Genomic DNA, 21,636 nt, shown 5'->3' with positions numbered 1-21,636 from the left:
CAAACCTTAACACGAAATGCATGCATACACAGCAGTCATGCAACCTTTATAAACTTTAATAGATCAAACTTTTCTCTGAACTATCAAATATTGCTTTCAATTCAAGGTTCATCTAAACTGCTTTCTGTTGTACAACATTAGAAAGCTTTCAAATTATTTGGACAAATAACGCAAGAGCCACAAAGAACAGGAAGGAAACCGAGAAAAAAAGATAATATTCCTGAAGTTCAGACATCTTATGGCTCAAAAACCATGCTTTCTGCCTCCTTTCTCACGGATTCGAACAGTACAGATGACAGGTAGCGCTCACCAAAGCTGGGGAAAATCACCTGCGTAACAGCAAAACGAGTCATTTCTGACAACATAAGGTTGAAGGAAACAAGAATGAAATGAAACAGTTTGATGATCTAAATTTCAAAATGAAACTAAAAGAGTACAGGAATGTAGAATCCGTAGAAATGTAAGGTATGGGGTGAATTTTGTATACCAAGCTAAATTTCCCTCCCATCTACTATATGTGAATGAGGTTTTAATTTTCTTGGGGAAAATGCATGAGATTTATTAATAGTACTTAAATTTTCTTGATGGATTTACGTTCTTCTTTCCTTCACAAAGTTAATAAGCTTCAAGAGAAATGTCTAAAATTTAGACAAGTAGGAATACTAAATACTTGGACAGTTGGGAGAAACCGATCAAATCAAAAGTTTTATTTCAGTGATGTCACTTTTTGACCCATTGCATACCTTAACCTTTCAAAATAAGATTAAGACAAGGGTTCGACTATGATATGGAAAAGATATGATATCGGAAAAGCAACCGAACAATAAACTGACATCACAAACTATGATATGGTAAATAAGGTGTTATTTACCAAAATTCATGGGTGGGGGTTTTGATTGGTCAAAACTCTTTCCATATCATATCCTTTCTGCATCATAGATTTTCCCTTAAGACAAATATTTTTTCTTGTATGCTTTACAAATCATCTGACACCACATCTGAAACATCGTGTCATTCCAAGTGACATTGTAACTTGTTAAATTAACATGGCCAGATTATTCTAATCACAAAATTTGATCTCTTCATTCTTGTCACTTCTGCCTTTCTTTTTCTTTCTTCTCTAACTTGTATGTGTTTGTGGGTTTCAAAAACTGACACATAACAATGGAACAACCATCCGGTCATGTAAAAGTTTGGCATGAAAGATCTCCCAAGAGTGCCTCGAGTAGTCCTGTTTGGCAGATCTTTTGTGACAAAAAATTCAACATGATGAAGATTCTAATAATATGAGATATGGAGTTCTTTCAACTCCAAAAATGTTGTCTAATAGAATCCCAACAGCTGCAGAAAAGTGCAAACCTTATACATCTTGTTTTTGCAGCTAACTACAAAACAAACTTTAATCTCTAAGCAAACTTACCACGATGAGCTTGCCAGCATTCTCTGGCCTCTTTGCAATTTTAAGTGCAGCAGCAGCTGCCGCACCTGATGATATTCCAGTCTGTAATCAATGATCTTTATCAGCAAACTAAAAAGGGAAAAAAATCCATGAACCAGAGAAATCTACATACAAATATAAATTTCGAAATCTCATTTGCTTAGTCCAGAGAACAGAGAAAAATAAAGGTCTTTTATCATCAAAGGGTAGAGAACTTACCAATAAACCTTCTTTCAGTGCAAGAAGCTTTGCAGTTTCAATAGCTTCATCACTTGATATCTAGAAATTACACAAAAATCTATCAAAAAAAGTCAAATGAGCCTGTAATATGCACCTAATTAAAGACCCAACTAGACATCTAATTGATGCAACAGACGTTGGACATGGAAATGAAGTGATTGGTAGACAAACCTTAAAATTCCAAAGAGCAAAGGCCAAAACTATAGCTGCAACTAGTGGATAACAGATACTGTAGTCTATAGGTTCATGGGCCTATATTGCAGCCAAAGGACTCCAATCAAAGTATAGTGTGCAAGAATTCTAATTACAAGTTGTGACATGGGTATGATGGGCACTTAACCTTGTCAACATTGCAACCTGCAGTCTATAGGTTCACGGATCTATTTTGTGTGCATGAATTATACTGTAACATAAATTAGTACCCCTAAAGCCTCTTTGTACATCTGTTCACCTTCCGTGCACCTGCAGGGGTAAGGCTGTGTACATCTGTTCCTCACCAGAGCCGACATTGGTGGAAGCCTCATACACGATCTGCCCGTTTGACATAAATGTAGTCTCCTAAAGCACCAGAACTTTGTCCTTTTACATATAATAATTTTAGTATGTTAACCTTAATCCACTAATCTCAAGTCTAAAAGCTAAGAAATTAAGAACATTTCAGAAAAAAAGAGGTGAAGAACCCAGCCCAAAGTTATCGGGTTGACCCCAACCTGACCTAACCTGGACCAACTTACACCGTACTATGTGGACAATTTATTAAATTTTATGAGTGCCTTTTACAACTTTGCTTAATCACTGATGCTTTCAGAAAATATCTACTCACATGTTCCGTCGAAAGAAAAAAAAAAACATCTAATCAAATGTCATTGAGGCTTACTTGAATAACTTCATCAATAAGATCAACCTCCAAAACAGCAGGAATAAAACCAGCACCAATTCCTTGTATCTTGTGTGGACCTAAGACATTTGAAAGAAACTTATAAAAAATGGAAACAATTAATATATTAAAATATTATTTACAAGACTAGATATAGAAAAAAATATAATCAAGATTTTAACTTTCAATGGAGAAAATTGCATAATTCACAATAACCTAGTGGCAGATGCCAAAACAAATAGGTAGACTTATCAAGAAGGGATTACATTACAGAGGAATCTATGAGCTCCAAGAATGTATTACAAGTTTAATACAACATAACCCCACCAAACTTGAAAAGATAATACTTCCACAGAAAACAAAAATTGACATGATAAAGACTAAAACAACTAGAAAACTCACCAGGTTTTCCTCCAGAAAGAACTGCACTTTCAACTGGTTCTACACCATACAGCTGAAAGGGAACAGAAACAAATCCAACAAACAAGGAATAAGTACATATTTTTGGTGAAAATCAAACAAATAAACAACCCTTTTAGTTATTATCAGCAGTATCCTAATTGAAAAATTCTCTAAGACACCGTCCATATAGAAGGAGTAAAGGACCAAGCTAACCTTAATATCAGGATTTTTCTCTTTGAGGAATTTCCCTGCACCTGTTATTGTGCCTCCAGTTCCTATCCCAGAAATAAAGGCATCAACCTTCCCAGCTGTACCTTTCCAGATCTCAGGTCCAGTGGTCTCGTAATGAATCTACACGGATAACATCAAATGGTAACTAAATCATTCAAATCTGAATTGATCCAAAATATCAGTATATAATATGAATTCATTGAATACCTTTGGGTTGGCAGGATTTTCAAACTGCTGAAGAATATAAGCATTTGGTGTCTTAGCTAATATCTCCTCAGCCTTCTGAACAGCTCCTTTGACGCCCTTAGCTGGATCTGTGAGGAACACCTCAGCTCCAAAAGCTCGGAGAATGATCCTTCTTTCAAGACTCATTGAAGCAGGCATGGTGATGATAAGCTTGTAACCCTTAGCTGCTGCCATGAAGGCCAATCCAATACCAGTGTTGCCACTAGTCGGCTCAATAAGCACAGTCTACAGGCGTCATAAAAACAGTCAAAGCCAGAGGAAAATTCTTATCTTCAAGTTTCAATACATATAAACTCCTACTAGTTTCTGTGGCATAATATAAACTTGAACGGACATTTGGAGAAACCCAGCCATATCTTGATTATATGTGCAACCTCTGTGCATTGGTAAGTGATGCTATTAATTTCTTTTATAAATTCCAGTTGATTCAAAAACAAGTAACAATGCCAACTTGGTCTTGAATATTAAACTAAAGTACATCATAGAGAAGTACATTAAATCTAAGCCAGACTTGGGAAGCCTAGGCACAACAAACTGGACAGCATGTTTTACCTTAGATAAAAGACAACAATTTCTATTAGTAGAAGCTATCAACTGCAGGTTTATGTGATTCATAACTTGCCACAGCTTTTTATGGGAATAAGAAGAAATGCAACCAATCTCAGAAGCTTTGATTACTGTATATTTGGGAAATAGTAATGCTTGCTGGCCACAGTTTGCTAGCTTTACCAGCATGGTCCTTAGTCAAGGGTTGGTAATTACAGTAATCATTGTCATTTACTTCCCACCTAAGTGGGTTTGGCAACACAAATACATTGCACCTTAGGTTAGGTCATATATCCCTACTCCATAATGACCCGTTGCAAAGCTACAACATATAAAATAAATTTCATAAATGTAAGAGAAAACTTGAAACCATAGTTACAGAATGTTCCTAAATATTGATATGGTACTCCTCCAAACATATCCACATAATAGGAAGCAACTAACCTCCCCCGGTCTGATAAGGCCTTTCTCCTCTGCATCTGTGATCATACTATACCCGATCCTGCAAGTTGGAACATCGTAACCGATGAGATCAATATTTTGGACCGAGTAAACATTTTACTGAGCCAATAAAAGTTATTCAAGAATGATGAAGCTGGTGAAGCAATTGAAACTACTGAAGTACATATTTACTCTAACAACAAGACTTTCCATATAAACCTAAGCGATACCTGTCTTTAACACTGGAGCAGGGCTCCATCATCTCAAGCTTGGCAGCAATTCGGGCTACACAGCCATCGGTAATGTTGTTGAGATATACCAACGGAGTTTTACCTATTAACTGTAAAAATATATCGATGAGATCAGAACTTTAAGCAATATATTACAAAATCAAGGCACAATAAAATGGTTAATAGAAAGATAAGAAAACACTTATGGAGGTGACTTACTTCAGTAACATCTTTTGCGATTGTACACTTTTCCTCCACCATCTTTTCAGATCACTGCAAGTACACAAGGTACAGAAAGGATCAGCTGAAAAGAATACGAGAGAGAGAGAGAGAGAGAAGACTCATAAAAACCCTAAGTCCCTGATCTATTTCTATCAAATGGAATTATAAATTCCCATATTAGTCCCTAACAAATTAACAGCATATCAAACAAAATGCCAGAGCTGACTGATTGCGAACAAGAACTAAAGTACAAAATTTGAACTCAAATGATAAGATTACATCCAAGAAGCCAAAGCCTTACTCCTCCCAAGCCTGGAAGCTACTTTTATTTTTCAAAAATCATGAACTGATCCACTAGAAAACTACTGACGAGTAACAGCTAATAGAATCTAAAGCACTGAACCGTGCAAACTCTTAAACGACGCAGATTCTTCGAGGAAAGCAGTACGGAAAACTACACTAAAAACAAACTAGAATTAGAGCTTCAACACTAAAAAATCGGACCTCTATCTCTGCAAACCACGGCCTTGGAATGATTAAAGAGTCACTAAAATGGAGGGGAAAAAATCTCTTCGAAATCAGAGAAGTTGTTTCATTTGAGTCCGCCATGGCCAGCTTATATTAGAAATGGAGCTAACACACAAACAAAAAAAAAAAAAGTAAAAGAAAAAATCACATCAAATCCATTGACGGAATCCACAGAAGAAGACGAGAAGAAAATCAAATTCAGTAGTATTTTAACCGCAAAAAATCAACAACTCGAGGGGAAATTCCTACGCGGTTTCTCTAGCAACCATTTTTTTCCTCGCGCGACAAAACGAGAAAGAAACCTGGCTAAAAGAGATTGGTTCTCGCATTTGTTTATTAATTTTAACTCCATTTTCATGAAAACCGGAATTCCAGTGGCGAGAGAAGACTTTGATAGGAGAAATTCAAGAATCAACGAGGATGACCGGAAGGAAGAGAGGTAGAAGAGGAAAAAGAAGGGAAGCCATAGATACCTTATCATTCAGCTCGCAGGATAATGGGCTGTCTATAAGCCTGTCTGTGGACTGTGGCGGCTTTATATAGGAATATGTCTACGTAGGTCAACCAAATCGAGCTAACCGTAACAGCCCAGCGCATGTTAGCTCGTTCTGTGCTTTTTTTGGCTACGCGCGTATCTTCCATTGTTATTTGTTCGTGCTATGTACGTCATAACAACATCCATTATGACCCAAAAACAAACATCATAGAAATATAGAATGTGAAATCAGATTTCCTCTTCACATTACCCAGTTTGTCATTTGCCTTTGGGAATTCAAGTGGAACTGAAAATAATAAATTTAATATTTTATATGTGTATAAATTGAGTGTAAGGGATAGGTATAAGACTAAATTTGTATTTATGGTTTGGTCTATCTCAAAATTTTTTATTAGTTTTTGGTTTTATTTAACAATACTACCATCTATGATTCACTACCCTTAAATTTTGATAGAATCATAGAATCTCCACCTGCCATTGAATAAATCAATAAAAATTTATGAAGGGGAGGAAGAAGATTCAGTAAAATCCCTTTGTATTATCAAATTTAACTTTTATGAATTTTACAAGTATCTGACTTTATGATCGGTTATCAATCGGGCATGACTTTTTGTCAAATTTTGAATGGACCCGGTCCAAAATCCAAACCTAACAGTATAAATTCTGGTCCGAAATCCAGCTTATGAATAGGTCTTATTTACCAACAAATATTCTCCCAACAGGTCATTGTTGCCATGGGGAGATGTTCCCAATGTATGTATGTTGGAACATTAGAATTATGTGTTGGTAGCACTTGAGAGTAATGAGGATTAATTTGGATATATGGTTCGAGATCAGTTCTTGAATCAATTATTAACCAGTTCCATAAAATATAGACCCTAAGTGCATAACCAAACCGATTATTAATTGGGAAAATAAGGTCTGATCTGATTAGACCCCATTATACTTTGACACCTAAAGTTACTTATAATGATAATTTGGAACTTCCTTTCTGGTAAAATAATAATATTATCTTAATAAAGTGGAGTAAATAGTAAATTGTTTATATGTTAATAAAACAAATGTTTTTAATCATAATTATCTTATATACTGTGCACGAAACTAATCTTTTTAAGTTAAATACAATAAAAATGACAAGAAAATGAATATTTATGAATGATATAATCAGTTTGGAACAACTAGAACCAGTCATAAGCCAATTATTGATCCAGACACAAACCATAGAATGGATCCATCAACAGCTCTAATAGGTCCGTCTTGTCTGTACAAGCCCTACACTTAAACCCACTTAAGATTAGGGGTGTCAATGGACTCATTTTGGGTTGGACCTTTTTAAATCAAAATCAATTTGGACGGATCGAATGGGCCAATAAAGATATATTGAATTGGAACAGTTCAGACTTAATTAATCCAATATCCAGTACACTGATAGAAGATAAAAATACAAGTGTCAACAGTTTGTGTTGGAACCAATCTAAATTAAAACCAATTTAAACAGATTGGACAATTCATAAATTGAATTGGACTGGTCCAAAATAGTTCAGAGTATTCACCGGATTGGATTGGACTTGATTCCTCTGTAATAGACTCATAGTGGACGGGATAGGATTGGACCAAATCTGGTCCAAGTAACACCCCTACTTAAGATAAAAAATGTAAATATTATAATATAACAGTCCTCCTTGCGTAATTACCCTCTTTATTTTCTTGGAAGAAAAAGTCATTCAATTAAGAGGTGTAGATAGATGGGAATATTCCTCGTGACCACACGTGAGTCCAGATGTGAACGTTAAGGCCTCAGATTAAGACCTGAAGCTCGTCCTTTTCCATAGTCTTCTCAGCCTAATGTAGCTGGTCATACTTCCGCACTTCGTTCATTCCCACTCCAAGCTCTGACACTCTGACCAGAGAAAGAAAAAACAGAGGGGAAAACAGTTGAATGCTGAGAAAGGGAAAGGAATGGATCATGCTGACCTAGATAGGGTTAAGGGTTTCTTTTGGGGGAAGAGAAAATGTTAGAACCTAGCCTTATTCAAGCTCTTAATCATTACAAATTCTATGATGACAACACTTGTCATCATCTCTATATAATATATACACGAAGTGGCCAAGAAACTTTCTTCTTTTTTTAAATTTTTTATTTTTTTATTCTATGTCATTTTTAAGACAACCAATGAGATGCACTTTCTCAATAAGCTAAAAAATTTCTTCTCCTAAAATTTCTCTTAAACTACCTCTCCCACTATCCCCTACTTTCCCCAAAATTATCTCTAATTCCTATTTATCTTATAAATTATCTCTAATTACAATTTATCTACAAAGTTATCTCTAACTTAGTAGAGAGTTTCTCTCCTAAATGATCTATAATTCCTATTTTTCCTCTGCCCTACTTCTTATCTATATCTATCTAAAGAAAGTTTAAATTAAAAAAAAAATTAAGAATTATTTAAAAAATCTAATAAAATTATATAATAACTTTAAAATATTTATTAAAAACACAAAAATAAATATATTTTTACAAAATATATCACAAAATTATGTACTAAGAATTTAAATTATGTTTTCCCGGACTATCAATTTAAATGTTTATTAAATATTTAATAATATGTAATAGCTTTAAATAAATAAAACTCAAATAACAAAAAAAATAAATATTTTATATATTATTTGAATATTTAAATAACTAAATATTTATCATAACTATATTTTAAATAGTTAAAATAACGAAATTATGTAATAAGTTTAAAAAATTTCTTCAAAGTAGAAAAATAATCATCACATAACATTGAAATTAATAATAATTTAATATATTACAAAATTAATAACGAAATTACATAATAATAGTATATATTATGATTTTATGGATAATTTAACTCAATAAATAATTAATATTATACATATTATTTAACTATTTAAATAACAATATATTTAATATAAATAAATTTTAAATACTTAAAATAAAGAAATTATGTAATAAATTTAAAAAAATCAGAAAAGTAAAAAAATAATTACAATATAATATTGAAATTAATAATAATTTAATATTTTTACATAATATTGTAAATAAATAACTTCACTTATATCAAGTAATAATTTGAGAAAATAACTTTCAAAAAAATTAATATTTATTAATAATAATTTTAAATTCTTAATCTGTGTTTATTATATAATTATATATACTAAAATTAATATTTATTGTATTTCAGTAATTATTTATTGTTTTTTGTCATAAATGTATTTTCAATGGTTATGTATAAAATTATTTTGTTTTGTTATTTTATAGAAAATTTTCAACAATTATTGGAGATTAAACTACAAATATTGAAATTTTTAAATTTAATTTAGTGTACTTATTGTATTTATTGTATTTTTGTTATAAATTATTGATTAATATTTATTGAAGATTAAACTATTATTTGAGATTATACTATTTATGAACTAAGTTAATACGTTTTTAGTACTTATTGTAATTATTGTATTTTTTCATTATCAATATATTTTCAATAATTGTGTATTTTCGCTATAAATTTTAAATAATTATTGGAGATTAAACTATTCTTATCTATAAGAGATAAGACTATTAATTTAGCTGAAATTATGAGTTCATGAGTTGGTTTGGTTCAGTCATAGGCTATTTGGCCAACCAAATTGACTTGGTCTAGTTGGCGGGTTGGTCAGCTAAAAGTTAGGGGTGTTCACATTAAATGTCAAATCAACCAAACTGACCAAGCCAGCCCGGCCCAACCCAAGTTTGTCAGTTTTTCAAAACCACCAGTTGGTTTTAGTTTGTATGAGAAAATAAAACGACAACTCGGTTTGGTTTCGGTTTTCATGTATGGAAACTAAAACCAAACTGAACCGAACGGATCTTGTATGTTTAAGTAATTATTAATTAGTCCCTACCCTATATATTAAATGTTAATATATTTTATTTGTGTTTTGTTTGAACTTTGAAAAAAAATGGTTATTTATGATAAAAACTAAAAAGTAAAACCAATACAAATATAATACAATTGTACAATATTTAATTCTGTTTTGTATAAATTTAAATATATATATATATATAAATATATATATATTGACAAAAAATCAGTTTTGCATAAAAAACTAATCGATTTAAATATATATTTTGATTTTACATAAAAACTAAAAAGAAATAAACTTAAATATAAATAGATATTTAGAAATATATATATATATATATATATATATATATATATATATATATATATATATATATATATATATATATATATATATATATATAAATTGACTAAACCGATAAACCGATCCAAACTCATCCTTCATGTTTGGGTCAGTTTTGCTTCAGGGTCGGTCGGTTTCGGTTTAGTCAATAAGTAAACTGACTAGGTCGGGCCGGTTGAAGAAAATGACTCAAACAAACCCATCCCGACCCGTGAACACCCCTAGCTAAAACTGGTTGACCTTTTGTGAAATCTAACCCACTCAAGTTGTATCGGTGTGGGTTGATTTTTTGGTTTAGTCAGTCGGTTCAAATGATTTAAACTTAAAAATTTAATTTAATTTTAAAAAATACAATGCAATTATTAAAAAATAAATTTAAAATTTAGATTTATGATATAAAACATTTTAGACTAAGAAATATGGAAAATTTTCCACTTTTCCATATTAAAAATTATATTTAAAATATAAAATATTTAATATATATCCATTGTTAGGTCATTTGGTTTTGGTTGGTTTATAAGTCACCAAAGTGAAACTGATCCAATTTGATCGAATTGGAAATTTTTTGAACCAAAGCCAACCTAAAATACTAGAAAACTAAGCAATTCAAGTCAAGTTGATCGGGTTGGTCGATTTCATCAGTTTGATGAATAAACCTAACTGAAATTAATTATTGTTATTTTTGTATTATAAAAAATTTATTAAAAGTAGTAAGTAGGAATAATTATTAATATTTAAAAAGTTGAAAAATAAAACATTCATATACTCTTATGTGTTTCTATTAGGGTCATTTACTAGAACACACCTTTAGGGATGGCAATTTTCCCCATCCCTGACGGGGACCCGAATTCACCAACCCAATGGGGCCAGGGATAGGGATTGTTTTGGCGGGGCGGGGGTAGGGACGGGGATTAATAGGAATCCCCAATTGGGGCCGGGGGCCGGGGATGAGGATTGTTTTAAAAAAAAATACTATTATCTGAAAACATTTTGGGGACTTGGGTCCTCACAGGGAACCCATCCCCGTCGAGGATTGGGGATGGGGTTAATTTCAGAGTTGGGGTCAAGGACGGGGGATATGATCTATAGTTTTACATATTTTCTTAAACCTACCTTAAAGTTTTCATTTTATTAAAAATCCCATATATTTTACAACTTATTTACTTAATCAACATTCCATTAAGGAGTATTTGTTTTGCCATTAGACCCATGATTTTTTTATTCCAGAAATACCCGTAACACTTTTTTGTATAGAAAACAAAATTAACCAAATATAACCAATAGAGTGGTTGCCCGTGTCTTATTAAGGGCAAAAATGGTATTTTTATTTTTATTTTCTTTTAATTATATTTATTTAAATGAACATTAGGGTCAACACTGTCATTTTCCACTATCATCTAATGCAAGATTGATTAAATCCATTGCAAATTATAAGTGGTGTTTTAGTAAAATGCTAACTATAGGGTGGATTTAATAAATCCACAAAACTATAAGAGGTATTTTAGTAAATAACATTTCTATTTTCACTTAATAAATCCCGTGCATCGCACGGGTCCCCGCTAGTTCTTAGTAAATAATATCTCGCATTGTTTGATTCTAATAATAAGAAAAATACAGTCAAATAGATTATAATAGATCCTCTAAAATTAAAAAAAAAGATGTAGGGGCCAGGTTAAATATAATATAAATTAAGATAAATTACAAATAGGTGCATTGTGTTTTGGATAGTGTCACTTAAGGGTCTAAACTTCCAAGTTGGATACACTTAAAGTCCAATTCTTTAAAATGGATGTTACAATGAAGGCAAAATTACAAAAATGACCATGTTTAGATTATATTTTACTCATTGAACTTTTATTTTACTCTTTTTTTCCACAAGATCATCCCTATATTCTTTTTAATAAAGAATAAAACAGTTAAAAAATTTTGAATACGAGCATTTTTACAATTTTACGTTCACCGTAATTTAGTTTTAACAGAGTTGGACTCAAGTGTATGCTTCTAAAAGTTCAAGGTATAAAATGTCGCATTTGAAAATTCAGGCCCTTAGGTGTCATTACCCCTAAACTACAAGATATCTGTAATTTATATTTATCAAATACAATGCATTTAATGACTGCTCAATAGGGGTGAGCAAAAAAAACCGAAAAATCGAACTGATCGAAAAAACCAACTGAAACTAAATCGAAAAATAGGTTAATCAAACCGGTCGGTTCAGTTTCGGTTTAATGTTTTCAGAAAATTGACAATTTCGGTTCGATTTCTATTAATCATTTAAAAAAACCGGCTGTTAACTGAACCGGTCAAAATATACATATAGTAATATATTTTTAAATCTAATAAAAACATTTAAATTGCCGAATTGACTAGTCTGAGACTTTCAGACTGCCAGAGTGGCGAACAACCTATCTAACAGTCTGAGTCGTCTGACTCTGACACTCGCCGTGCAGATCCCTATTCCCTTATCCCTTTCTCTCTCTCGGACTCTCACTCCCTCTCTCTCTTTCCCTTTCTCTCTCTCTCTCTCTCTAGTCTCGCCTCTCTCTCTCTCTCTTCACTCTCCGTTCTAGGTTCTAACCTTTGGCGCTCCAACAGATCAAAGATTGAAAGAATGAAATCCGATTGAGCTGAGAGTGAGCTGAAAAATTTAGTTTCGCCGTATTCTGGGTCTGCTGTTGAGTTGTCGGACTCTCTCTTTCTCTCCTTTCTTCGACTGTATTTTCCTTTTTTTTTTTACTTTAAGGGCATAAAAAACCGAAAAACCGATCAACCGGTTAACTAGTTGCATCGGTTTGGTTAAATATAAAAACCGAACATACCGGTTTGGTCCAAAAATTTATCCAACAGTTCAGTTAACCGAACCGTGAGCACCCCTACTGCTCAAAAGCCCCACCTGGCCCCAACCTATATACTTGGGCCCATACTCAAATTTCAAGCCAGACTTGGGCTCGAGCCCAGGTTATAACCCTTATCATAGGTGATGAAGGGTGACTTGATCTGCCCGCCAACCACAAAGCACCGCATGGCATGTCCGAACCATTAGATAACACTTCAGTGCCATGTGGGGACAGGTTGGTTGGAGCAGAGAGAACTTAGGCCAATCTACCTAGCCTACCTCTCGACCTTAGCAAAGACCAGAAGGTCGCTCTGTGGCAGGGTGGCGCTCACACCACCTTGGGAAGACAAGCCAAAGACCTCGAAGGTTGGCATGACCTCCCTGACCCGATTATTGAGTAGAACTTTCAGGGTACCAATCCTCCGACCTATGTGACGGAATGTCCTGACCCGGAATGGCACACCAATCCTCCAATCTACGTCCTGACCTGGAATGGATCATGCCAACGTGATAGAGATACGCTCCGAAGATAACAGACTGATAATGTTGGTCGTTCCTGAGTATCTCGGACACGGAACACACCTATAAAAAGACCTCACTATTCTGCCAGAAGCTACACACAATCTGTGCTGTGCAAATTATTCATTTCTTGCTCTCAAATGCTCTACTGTCATCTTTCTTATCATTGAATTAAGCATCGAAATGCTCAAACGATGGACTGACCTCATCAACCTGCCTATCCGAATTATCCTCCAGCAAGGATATCGGCAGTTTCCTGCTCCAACAATAGGTGCTAAGCCGACTTGATTCGGGTTCAGCCCACTCCATGAGCACCCTTACCACATAGGTTGTGACTGGCTGTCAATGGATCAAGCTGACACTATAGAACAAAACCAAATTGAACCGATATAAGCTCAGTTTCAGCTTTGAGTTGTGCGAAACAAAAATAAACAAAGAAGCATAAAGCTTAAAATTAGGACTTTATGCTTTTAGGCTTTAAAAGCACACTTCTCTTCTTACCCAAACTCAACTTGGGATTCAAATTTATATCTGTCAAATATTAAATCAAACATAAATCTCTTGGATTCTTATCAGAAAGAATTCAAATATGTCCCTATCCAAATAGGATTCAAGTAGATCCCTGTTCATATACCTGTTCGGAAGCATTTGGACATATCTCTTGAATTCTTGGTAAATTTGGATTTTGAAATCAGTTTGGGTGTAGGCCAGGGTTTATATCTAAGATTGATCTTGGCTTGGCCTTCTAACCTGAATCAATCCATCTAATTTAGTGAGAATAGTTATGAATTTTATATTTTTATTAGAGAAAATTAAGATCTAAGAGGGTTTAAATGAGTTTTGTAGTGAGAAGACCCTTCGCTTCCCCTCTTTCCTCTTTTTAAGCGAGAGCAGAGGAGAAGTGTAGGAGAGGAGACATCGCATAAAATTTTTGGTGTAGGAACGAACGTTAGAGATATATGGTTTGGTGTAGGAACGAACGTGATTCATCAATTTAAATAATACTTAGAGATATATATGGTATGGTATATATTTTGTCCATCAGACTCAGTTTGGAAGGAATACAAATATAATTTGTAGAGTACAAAACTTTATATTTTATATTATTTTGTATATAGTAAAATTTTTAAAATTGACTTAGAAAATGAACCGAATAGGGGTCCAATCTCAACCGATTTCCAGTTTTTTTGGTCCGACCATCCAATCCGATTGAATTTTGAAAACCATCATTTGCACAGTACACATTTGTATTTATACTCCTACCAAACTGAGCCTCAGCTCCAAAGTATGTGAGTAGGATCCTAAACACATTTTGGATTGTTGAACTATTTAGTGACGTAAGTGCATGCGTGGTTATTGAACGATCGTAAGCTCATTGTTTTAATTATTTGAAACAATGGGCTTATGAATCTGTGTGTTACTGCTCCATAGTGCATGTGATTCAATCTTCTTTAACTCATTTTGGGAAGAGAATCGATACATATTTGTACAGTGTAATATAAAATTTAGAAACATAATGTATATAATTTATTTTACTTTGTATTTGCACTCTGAAAGAAATTTAAAAGCCCAATTAATAAACACTTAAAGTGATGTTTGGCATCGATGATGGTTTGGTGTTTTGGTGGTTTTCAGGAAATCAATAAACAATTAGAGGAATGAGTGCCAAAATTTCTATTTGGTTGGCGATTTTGGTTGTTTTCAGGAAATCGCTCAAAAATTGATTCTCTAAATCAGCTCTTTTTAGGTATCACTTTTTTGATGATTTCCTGATTTTTAGCTGGTTCCAATTTTTTGAGGATGACATGACATCTAATATGGTATTGAATAATAATTTTAATGAAATAGTAATTAGTCCTTGAGAATCAACGCCAAACAGACTCAAAACTGATTTTTAAAAACTTCGTTTATATGGCATAGATATGAAACCAAATAACAAAATTTACCGATTTTTGAAAAAACACTGATTTTAAATCACCAATTTTTAAAAAATCGATAAGAAAGGAAGGATCGAGATTGATATAAACATGGCCTTAAATGTCTCAAACCAAAACTTTCGAATCAAGGAACGGAGAACACGACAAGGCTCACAAAGTTTATTGAGTGTGACCGCCGACCGGGGCATTTCCTTTACAAGTGGTAATTATGACAGCTATTTGTGTGTGTGTCTGTCTGATGAAACGTTCAATCAACTTGGGCTGCGTTTGGATAGCAGGACGAGATTTTATTTTTGAGATTTAATTTTTTTGTTAGGGGTGCTCACGGTTCGGTTGGGCTTTTTTTTTGTAATCGAACCGGTATTATTGGTTTTTGGAAAATCAGTAATCAAAACTGAATTGAAGTCAATCGATTAACCAGTTGACTCGTTTGGTCTATCGATTTTTCGGTTTTTTAATTTTTATAATATATATAATAAAAAATTATAAATATATATATAATGCATATGTATTAATTTATAATATATAATATATACATAAATATATATACATAATATATAAAAATATATATACCGGTTGGTTCGGTTACCGTCAATTTTCTATATTGGTTAAAAAACACCAAATCGGCCAATTCAGTTAATTGATTTTTCAGTTCGGTTTCGATCGATTTTTCTAATCGATTTGATTTTTTGGTTTTTTTGCAAACCCCTACTTTTTGTTGTGAAAAATAAAATTGAGCCAATAGGTAATTTGAGAGTATGGTAAGCGTTGCTTTTCAAAAGTATCGGATCTAAAGCTAAAAGCCTGAAACCTTTTCAAGACCCAAAGCACAAAGCCTAATACTTATGCCTATTTGAGTAGGCTTTCATGCAGCGGCTTGTGGCATTATAAGAGGTGAGAAACCTAAAACGCCATGAAGCCATGTTTGGTAAATCTTAGGTAGTTTCTGTGAAGCGGCTCAGATATGCAAACACAATCAATGCATAGGCAAAGGGCCTAAAGACATATTTGGGTTGAAGCTTTGATCGAGATATTATTATTGCTTTGGAGAAATCACTAAGGCTATGTTTGGTTTGAAGGAAAAGGTAAGGAAAGGAAGAGAAAGATAAGAAAACTTGTACAAGATTTGTAAAGGTTTTCTTACATTTCCCTTCCTTTCCCTACTTTTTTCTTCAAACCAAACATAGCCTAAAAGAAGTTTGGGTAAAAATACATTATTTTTGGTTGTAAGACTCAGTTTGGAAGGAGTATAAATACAAATATGTAGAGTGTAAAACCTTATATTTTGTATGTATTTGCATGTACGTATTTGTATTTGTACAATTTTCCAAACTGAGCTTAAGGAGTTCAAAGTAGCACCTCACATGCACATCTTAGCATGCATTGGGGACATTTTTCATAGTTGCCATGGGGAGATGTTCCCAATACACGGCTGGGATGGGCTGGGGGGTACCCATGCAAATTCAACTATAAGAGAGCTATTTTGGGCTTTTCAAGGTTTTCACCGGTGTTTTCAACCCACCATTGATCTTGCTAGTTGAACCATTCAAATCATTTCCCAGCCATGATTACAGATTCAATTTTAGTAAAGCTCGCTATTTTGTCAAAAACCATTTGCAAGGTCAAAAATCACCTCAACCCAGCTGGCCGAACCATTGACTTGTTCGACCCAATGACCGGGTCAAGGGTTGTACACTAAACATATATTCAAATTTCCAAAGGTAACTTTATGCTCTAATGTTTGATTGAAGTGGTCTTCTGTTTTCTTTTTCTTTTTTTAATTTTGGATAACTTTTCGAGGTCTATGCATACCAAAGTGCCATAGGCACCTTGCCCCGCTATCTTCGCAAAAAATCCTTTATTGGCCTCAAATTACAATTTTTAATATTCTTTTTACAAATAAAAATTTAAAAACTGAATTAAAAATCTAAATTAAACATAAAATAATGCATATATTACATGTAGATTATAATTATATATTATTTATTGATAAAATATATGTTTACACACACACATATAAACATATACATACATACATAAATTTATAAAATGCTGATGTAGCACAGTCTGACCCATTTGACCCAAACGATTGAACGAATGACCCATGACCCAGAGGCAAAAACAGTTCTACCTCCAATTGGTTTTTAAAACATTGGCTTTCACTAACATTGCTTTTAGGCTATTTTAGGTAGAGCCCACCTTGTAAAGCTAGAATCCACTACATTAAAGCATGCCACATGGGCACTAAATTTGTCATTTTGATAAACTTTCCCATTTGTTTTGAGCTGTTTTATACTTTTTAAAAACACAATGTAAAAGTATAAAAAAACCAAAAGCATCAAGTGTAAAAAAATGGATTTTGTGCTTTTGGGCCTCTGAAATATTTTATAATGAACATAAACCACCCGTGTGAAATTAAATCCCTTATCATGTGATGCATATATAAATGCCACATGGCACTTGAATATAATAGTTCTTATAAATGTCTATATATAACATATAAATGCCACATGACACTTAATATAATAGTTCTTATTAATGTCTATATATAGCATATAAATGCCACATGACACTTAATATAATAGTTCTTGATGAGGGCAGATTTGGCCCTCTAGTGAAGTTGCGACACGTGGCACCTCGTGACAACTAGGCAAGCCCCCAGGCAACAACCTACCAAGTTGGTCCCCCCCCGGGCACCGGTCTGGCTGGCCTGGCGCGACCTGGCGCGACCTGCGCGACCTGGCCGGATCAGCCTGCCACATGCGCCGACCTGGCAATCTGGCCCGGACGCAGGCGCCAACCTGGCGATCTGGCCCGGACACAGGCGCCGACCTGACAACCTGACTCGGACATAGGCGCCGACCTGATGACATGACCCGGACACAGGCGCCGACCTGATGACCTGACCCTGACGCAAGCGTCGACCTGGCAACCTGGCCCAGACGCCGACTCGCCGACTGACACAGGCGCCGACCTGGCAACCTGGCCCGGACACCGACCCGCCGACAGACACAGGCGCCGGCCTGGCAACCTGGCCCGGACACCGACCCGTCGACTGACAGGCGCCGACCTGACAACCTCGAGGAGTTCATCACCGTACCCCGGTTCTGACGGGATATGACGCCTTACCATTTGAAGGCTTTTTACCCACCTAACCTGCGAGGGCACCACTATATAAGGACTCCGACCCCCAAAGCCAAGGGGGGAGAAAAAAGAGTATGGTAACCCCCTCTCTCTAGCTCTCTCATTTCTCTCCAAGCCCTCTGTAATCAGAATGCTAACTTAGGCATCGGAGAGTCCCCGCCGGGAAAATACCTCCGGGTCCTCTGATTCAGTTCCCGCAGGTCCCTCAGCTCCCGCCGTCTACAAAGGAGAGAAAATCACCTCACGCAAGGGGTAGTCGGGTAGCGCTGCACCAGGGAGCTCCACCATCCTCTGAGTTGCAGACCGCCTAGGAGCAAGTCAAGTGACGAGTTCGCCATCAGGGAGCACTACCAGGTAGTTCGCCACCAGGCAGTTCGCCACCAGGGAGCACTGCCGGGCAGTTAGCCACCAAGCAGTTCGCCATCAGGTAGTTCGTCACCAGGCAGTTCGCCATCAGGCAGTTCGTCACCAGGCAGTTCGCCATCAGGCAGTTCGTCACCAGGCAGTTCGCCATCAGGCAGCGCCACCAGGCAGTTCGCCATCAGGCAGTTCGCCACCAGGCAGTTCGCCATCAGGCAGTTCGTCACCAGGCAGTTCGCCATCAGGCAGCGCCACCAGGCAGTTTTCCATCAGGCAGTTCGCCACCAGGAAGCATCACCAGGCAGTTCGCCACCAGGCAGTTCTCCCCCGGGAAGTTCGCCACCAAGTAGCTCATCACCAAGGCACGTCACCACCAGGTCAAACACAAGGTACTTAGCCAAAAAATTTTACACATCCCAAAAAATGGTTCGTGACCAAAAACGGTTACATCAGTTCTCATTAATTATTTTCATTCTGAAAAACATGCTTTGAAAGTCTGTTTTGCCAAATTCATTTCACAACAAACAATAAACAAACAGTTTCGTATTTTTAAAAGCAAAAAAGTAAAAGTTCAAACAGTACTTAAGGCTTTGTGATTTTAAAACTTTAGAATCACAAATCCTGGAACATATCCAGTGGCAACCTTATTTTTTTGGACTATCTAGAGTGAGATTTCTTTGCAGAATTTTTCTGTAGCAAAGAGCCTTTACCAAACAAGTTCGTGTTTAGTTTGTTTATGGGTGAAAAAGGAGACATCTCGTGGAGAAGATGATTAAACCTAATAATTGAAGTATTGAATTAATAAGAAGTCTTCACTCTTGGTGATAAACACAAGCATTACCAATTTCTTTTATTCCTGATGTAACCTGTATCTACCATCCCACCCAACACCAAACCCTAACTGCAATAAGTGGATCAAGCTGTTGAGACTTGAGAATGACTTTGTGCAAGAACTCTTTACCAAATTGCTCTTTCTTTTCTCACAGTTGCCATTTAAAACAGTTCAGCGCCAATTAATTTCTCTTGGAGAGTGAGGGGTCAATCGGTTGGAGGTTGGCAGTTCATATATCTCAACCTATTTGAATTGTTTCAGAGAGAGAGATTATTATTATTTCTTCGCTGCATGAGTTGAGATAATTTTGGGTTGGACACGTTAGTCCATTCACGCCCATATCTATTTTTATGGTAAAAAAAATAGAGGCAATTACTATTTTACCCCACTTTCATGGTAACGTAGCATTCCCAAGAATGTTCTCAACAGACGTAGAAACAGTGGGAGTAAACCCACAGATTTTGTAATTCAATCCAAGAAAATAGCTTCAAACTATGGATGGGCCCTAACGGGCTTTACAAAATGAGAAAATAACTTTTCGTTTTTTTTTTCATTTGAGGCTTTTTAAACCATTTTTCAACAACCAAACAGATCCTAAAATTTTCAATTATGTCATAAGCGATTTCAAAATGACTGTCCCCACTAAAGATTTTCACTGATTTGAAATTTATGCCTTTAGAATCCACATGTTTTCAGATTCTTCACGAAATTAAGATTAATTCAGATTATACCAACGCCTCTTCAACAATCATTAGCTCATCAATAAAGTCAGATGGGCCATCCATCCATACCTGAGGAACACAAAAAAGCAAGCAAACTCGATACTCACAACAAGCCATTACAATCGCACATTGGGAACATCTTTCTTATCATCTATGGAGAGATGTTCTTGATGTGCATCTATAGTGTTTTGTTGGGAGAATTGTTGAAAGGCTTATTGGTAATAGACCTGGTTTCATAATTCATAGCGTCTAGAGATAGGGGTGTCAATTGGACTGGATTTGGTCTAATCCAATGTGAGTCCATTATAAGATCAAGTCCAATCCAATCCAATGAATGTTTTGGACCAATTTGAACCAGTCCAATTCAATATTTGAACTGTCTAATCTGTTCAAGTTCATTTTGATTTAGATTGGTTTCAACCCAAACCCAATCCATTGACACATATACTCTTATCTTATATCAATGGACTAGATATTGACTTAATCCAACCCAATCCAATATAAATTTGTTATGGATGGACCAGGTCCAATCCAATATAATAAATATTTTAGACTGGATTGATCTAATCCAAAATGTCTTATTGGTCCATCCAATCCATCCATTCGGACTGAACAGTGTGCAATTCAAAACTGGTATTTGTTCCAACCCTTTGCACAATTCTAAATTTGGCCTTGACGTTTTCAAGCATAACAGTGACATAATTGAAAGTTGTAGTTCATCAATAGCCTAATTTCGTAAAAAAAAAAAAAAAATATTGCTATTGTCTCAGAGGGACTGAGGGGAGCATAAGGGATAATAGGCATTATAATTGGATGAGATTTCGACATTTCCTGCCCACAAAAGAAAACAGTTTTTTAAACTTTGGATATTGGTAAGTTCAGTGCATTATTCTTCCTGTATATTTAGAATATACAATATACTATGTTTAATTATATTTATTTCCATGCCACCTAACTTGATTTTCTATTTCGTCACTATCCTTATTCAAAACTCTTTGAAAACTTTAAAATAAATTTCCCTACATGATATCCACTAATACTAACATGTTGAAAATTTTAATTTGAATGCATCAAAGTTCAAGGAATTTTAAAATTTGTCTACAATAGTGATTTTGATTTTCTTCACTTTAAATGAAATCAAAATTGGTGAGGTTTTGTGAAATTTTTCATTATTCAAGCCTTA

The 21,636-nt window shown here is 34.9% G+C and overlaps 1 protein-coding gene across 3 annotated transcripts; it reads right to left on the bottom strand.

The window, feature by feature from the left end:
* Window positions 1–45: 45 nt before the first annotated feature.
* On the bottom strand, window positions 46–5,978 carry LOC104611726 (cysteine synthase). Of its 3 annotated transcripts, XR_016068733.1 has the most exons (12): window positions 5,875–5,978; window positions 4,871–4,924; window positions 4,652–4,761; window positions 4,425–4,482; window positions 3,396–3,659; window positions 3,171–3,308; window positions 2,958–3,009; window positions 2,556–2,635; window positions 2,130–2,236; window positions 1,658–1,717; window positions 1,421–1,501; window positions 46–329 (listed from the first exon to the last, which is right to left on the bottom strand). XR_016068733.1 is itself a non-coding variant. In XM_010278926.3 (11 exons), the coding sequence occupies exons 2-11, from the start codon at window positions 4,910–4,912 to the stop codon at window positions 237–239; spliced, it is 978 nt and encodes a 325-aa protein (XP_010277228.1). In that variant the 5' UTR covers window positions 4,913–4,924; window positions 5,875–5,977; the 3' UTR covers window positions 46–236. The 3 variants fall into 3 exon arrangements, 2 of the variants coding, with proteins under 2 accessions (XP_010277228.1, XP_010277235.1); XM_010278926.3 differs by lacking the exon at window positions 2,130–2,236 and having other exon boundaries at window positions 5,875–5,977; XM_010278933.3 differs by lacking the exons at window positions 2,130–2,236; window positions 5,875–5,978 and adding an exon at window positions 5,378–5,483.
* Between the last annotated feature and the right edge of the window lie 15,658 nt (window positions 5,979–21,636).

Source organism: Nelumbo nucifera, chromosome 4 (assembly GCF_055504915.1).
Source record: "Nelumbo nucifera cultivar China Antique chromosome 4, China Antique-T2T, whole genome shotgun sequence".
Classification (NCBI taxonomy): domain Eukaryota; kingdom Viridiplantae; phylum Streptophyta; class Magnoliopsida; order Proteales; family Nelumbonaceae; genus Nelumbo; species Nelumbo nucifera.
The sequence above is the reverse complement of the archived record's forward strand: the minus strand, read 5'-3'. Positions and strand labels throughout refer to the sequence as shown.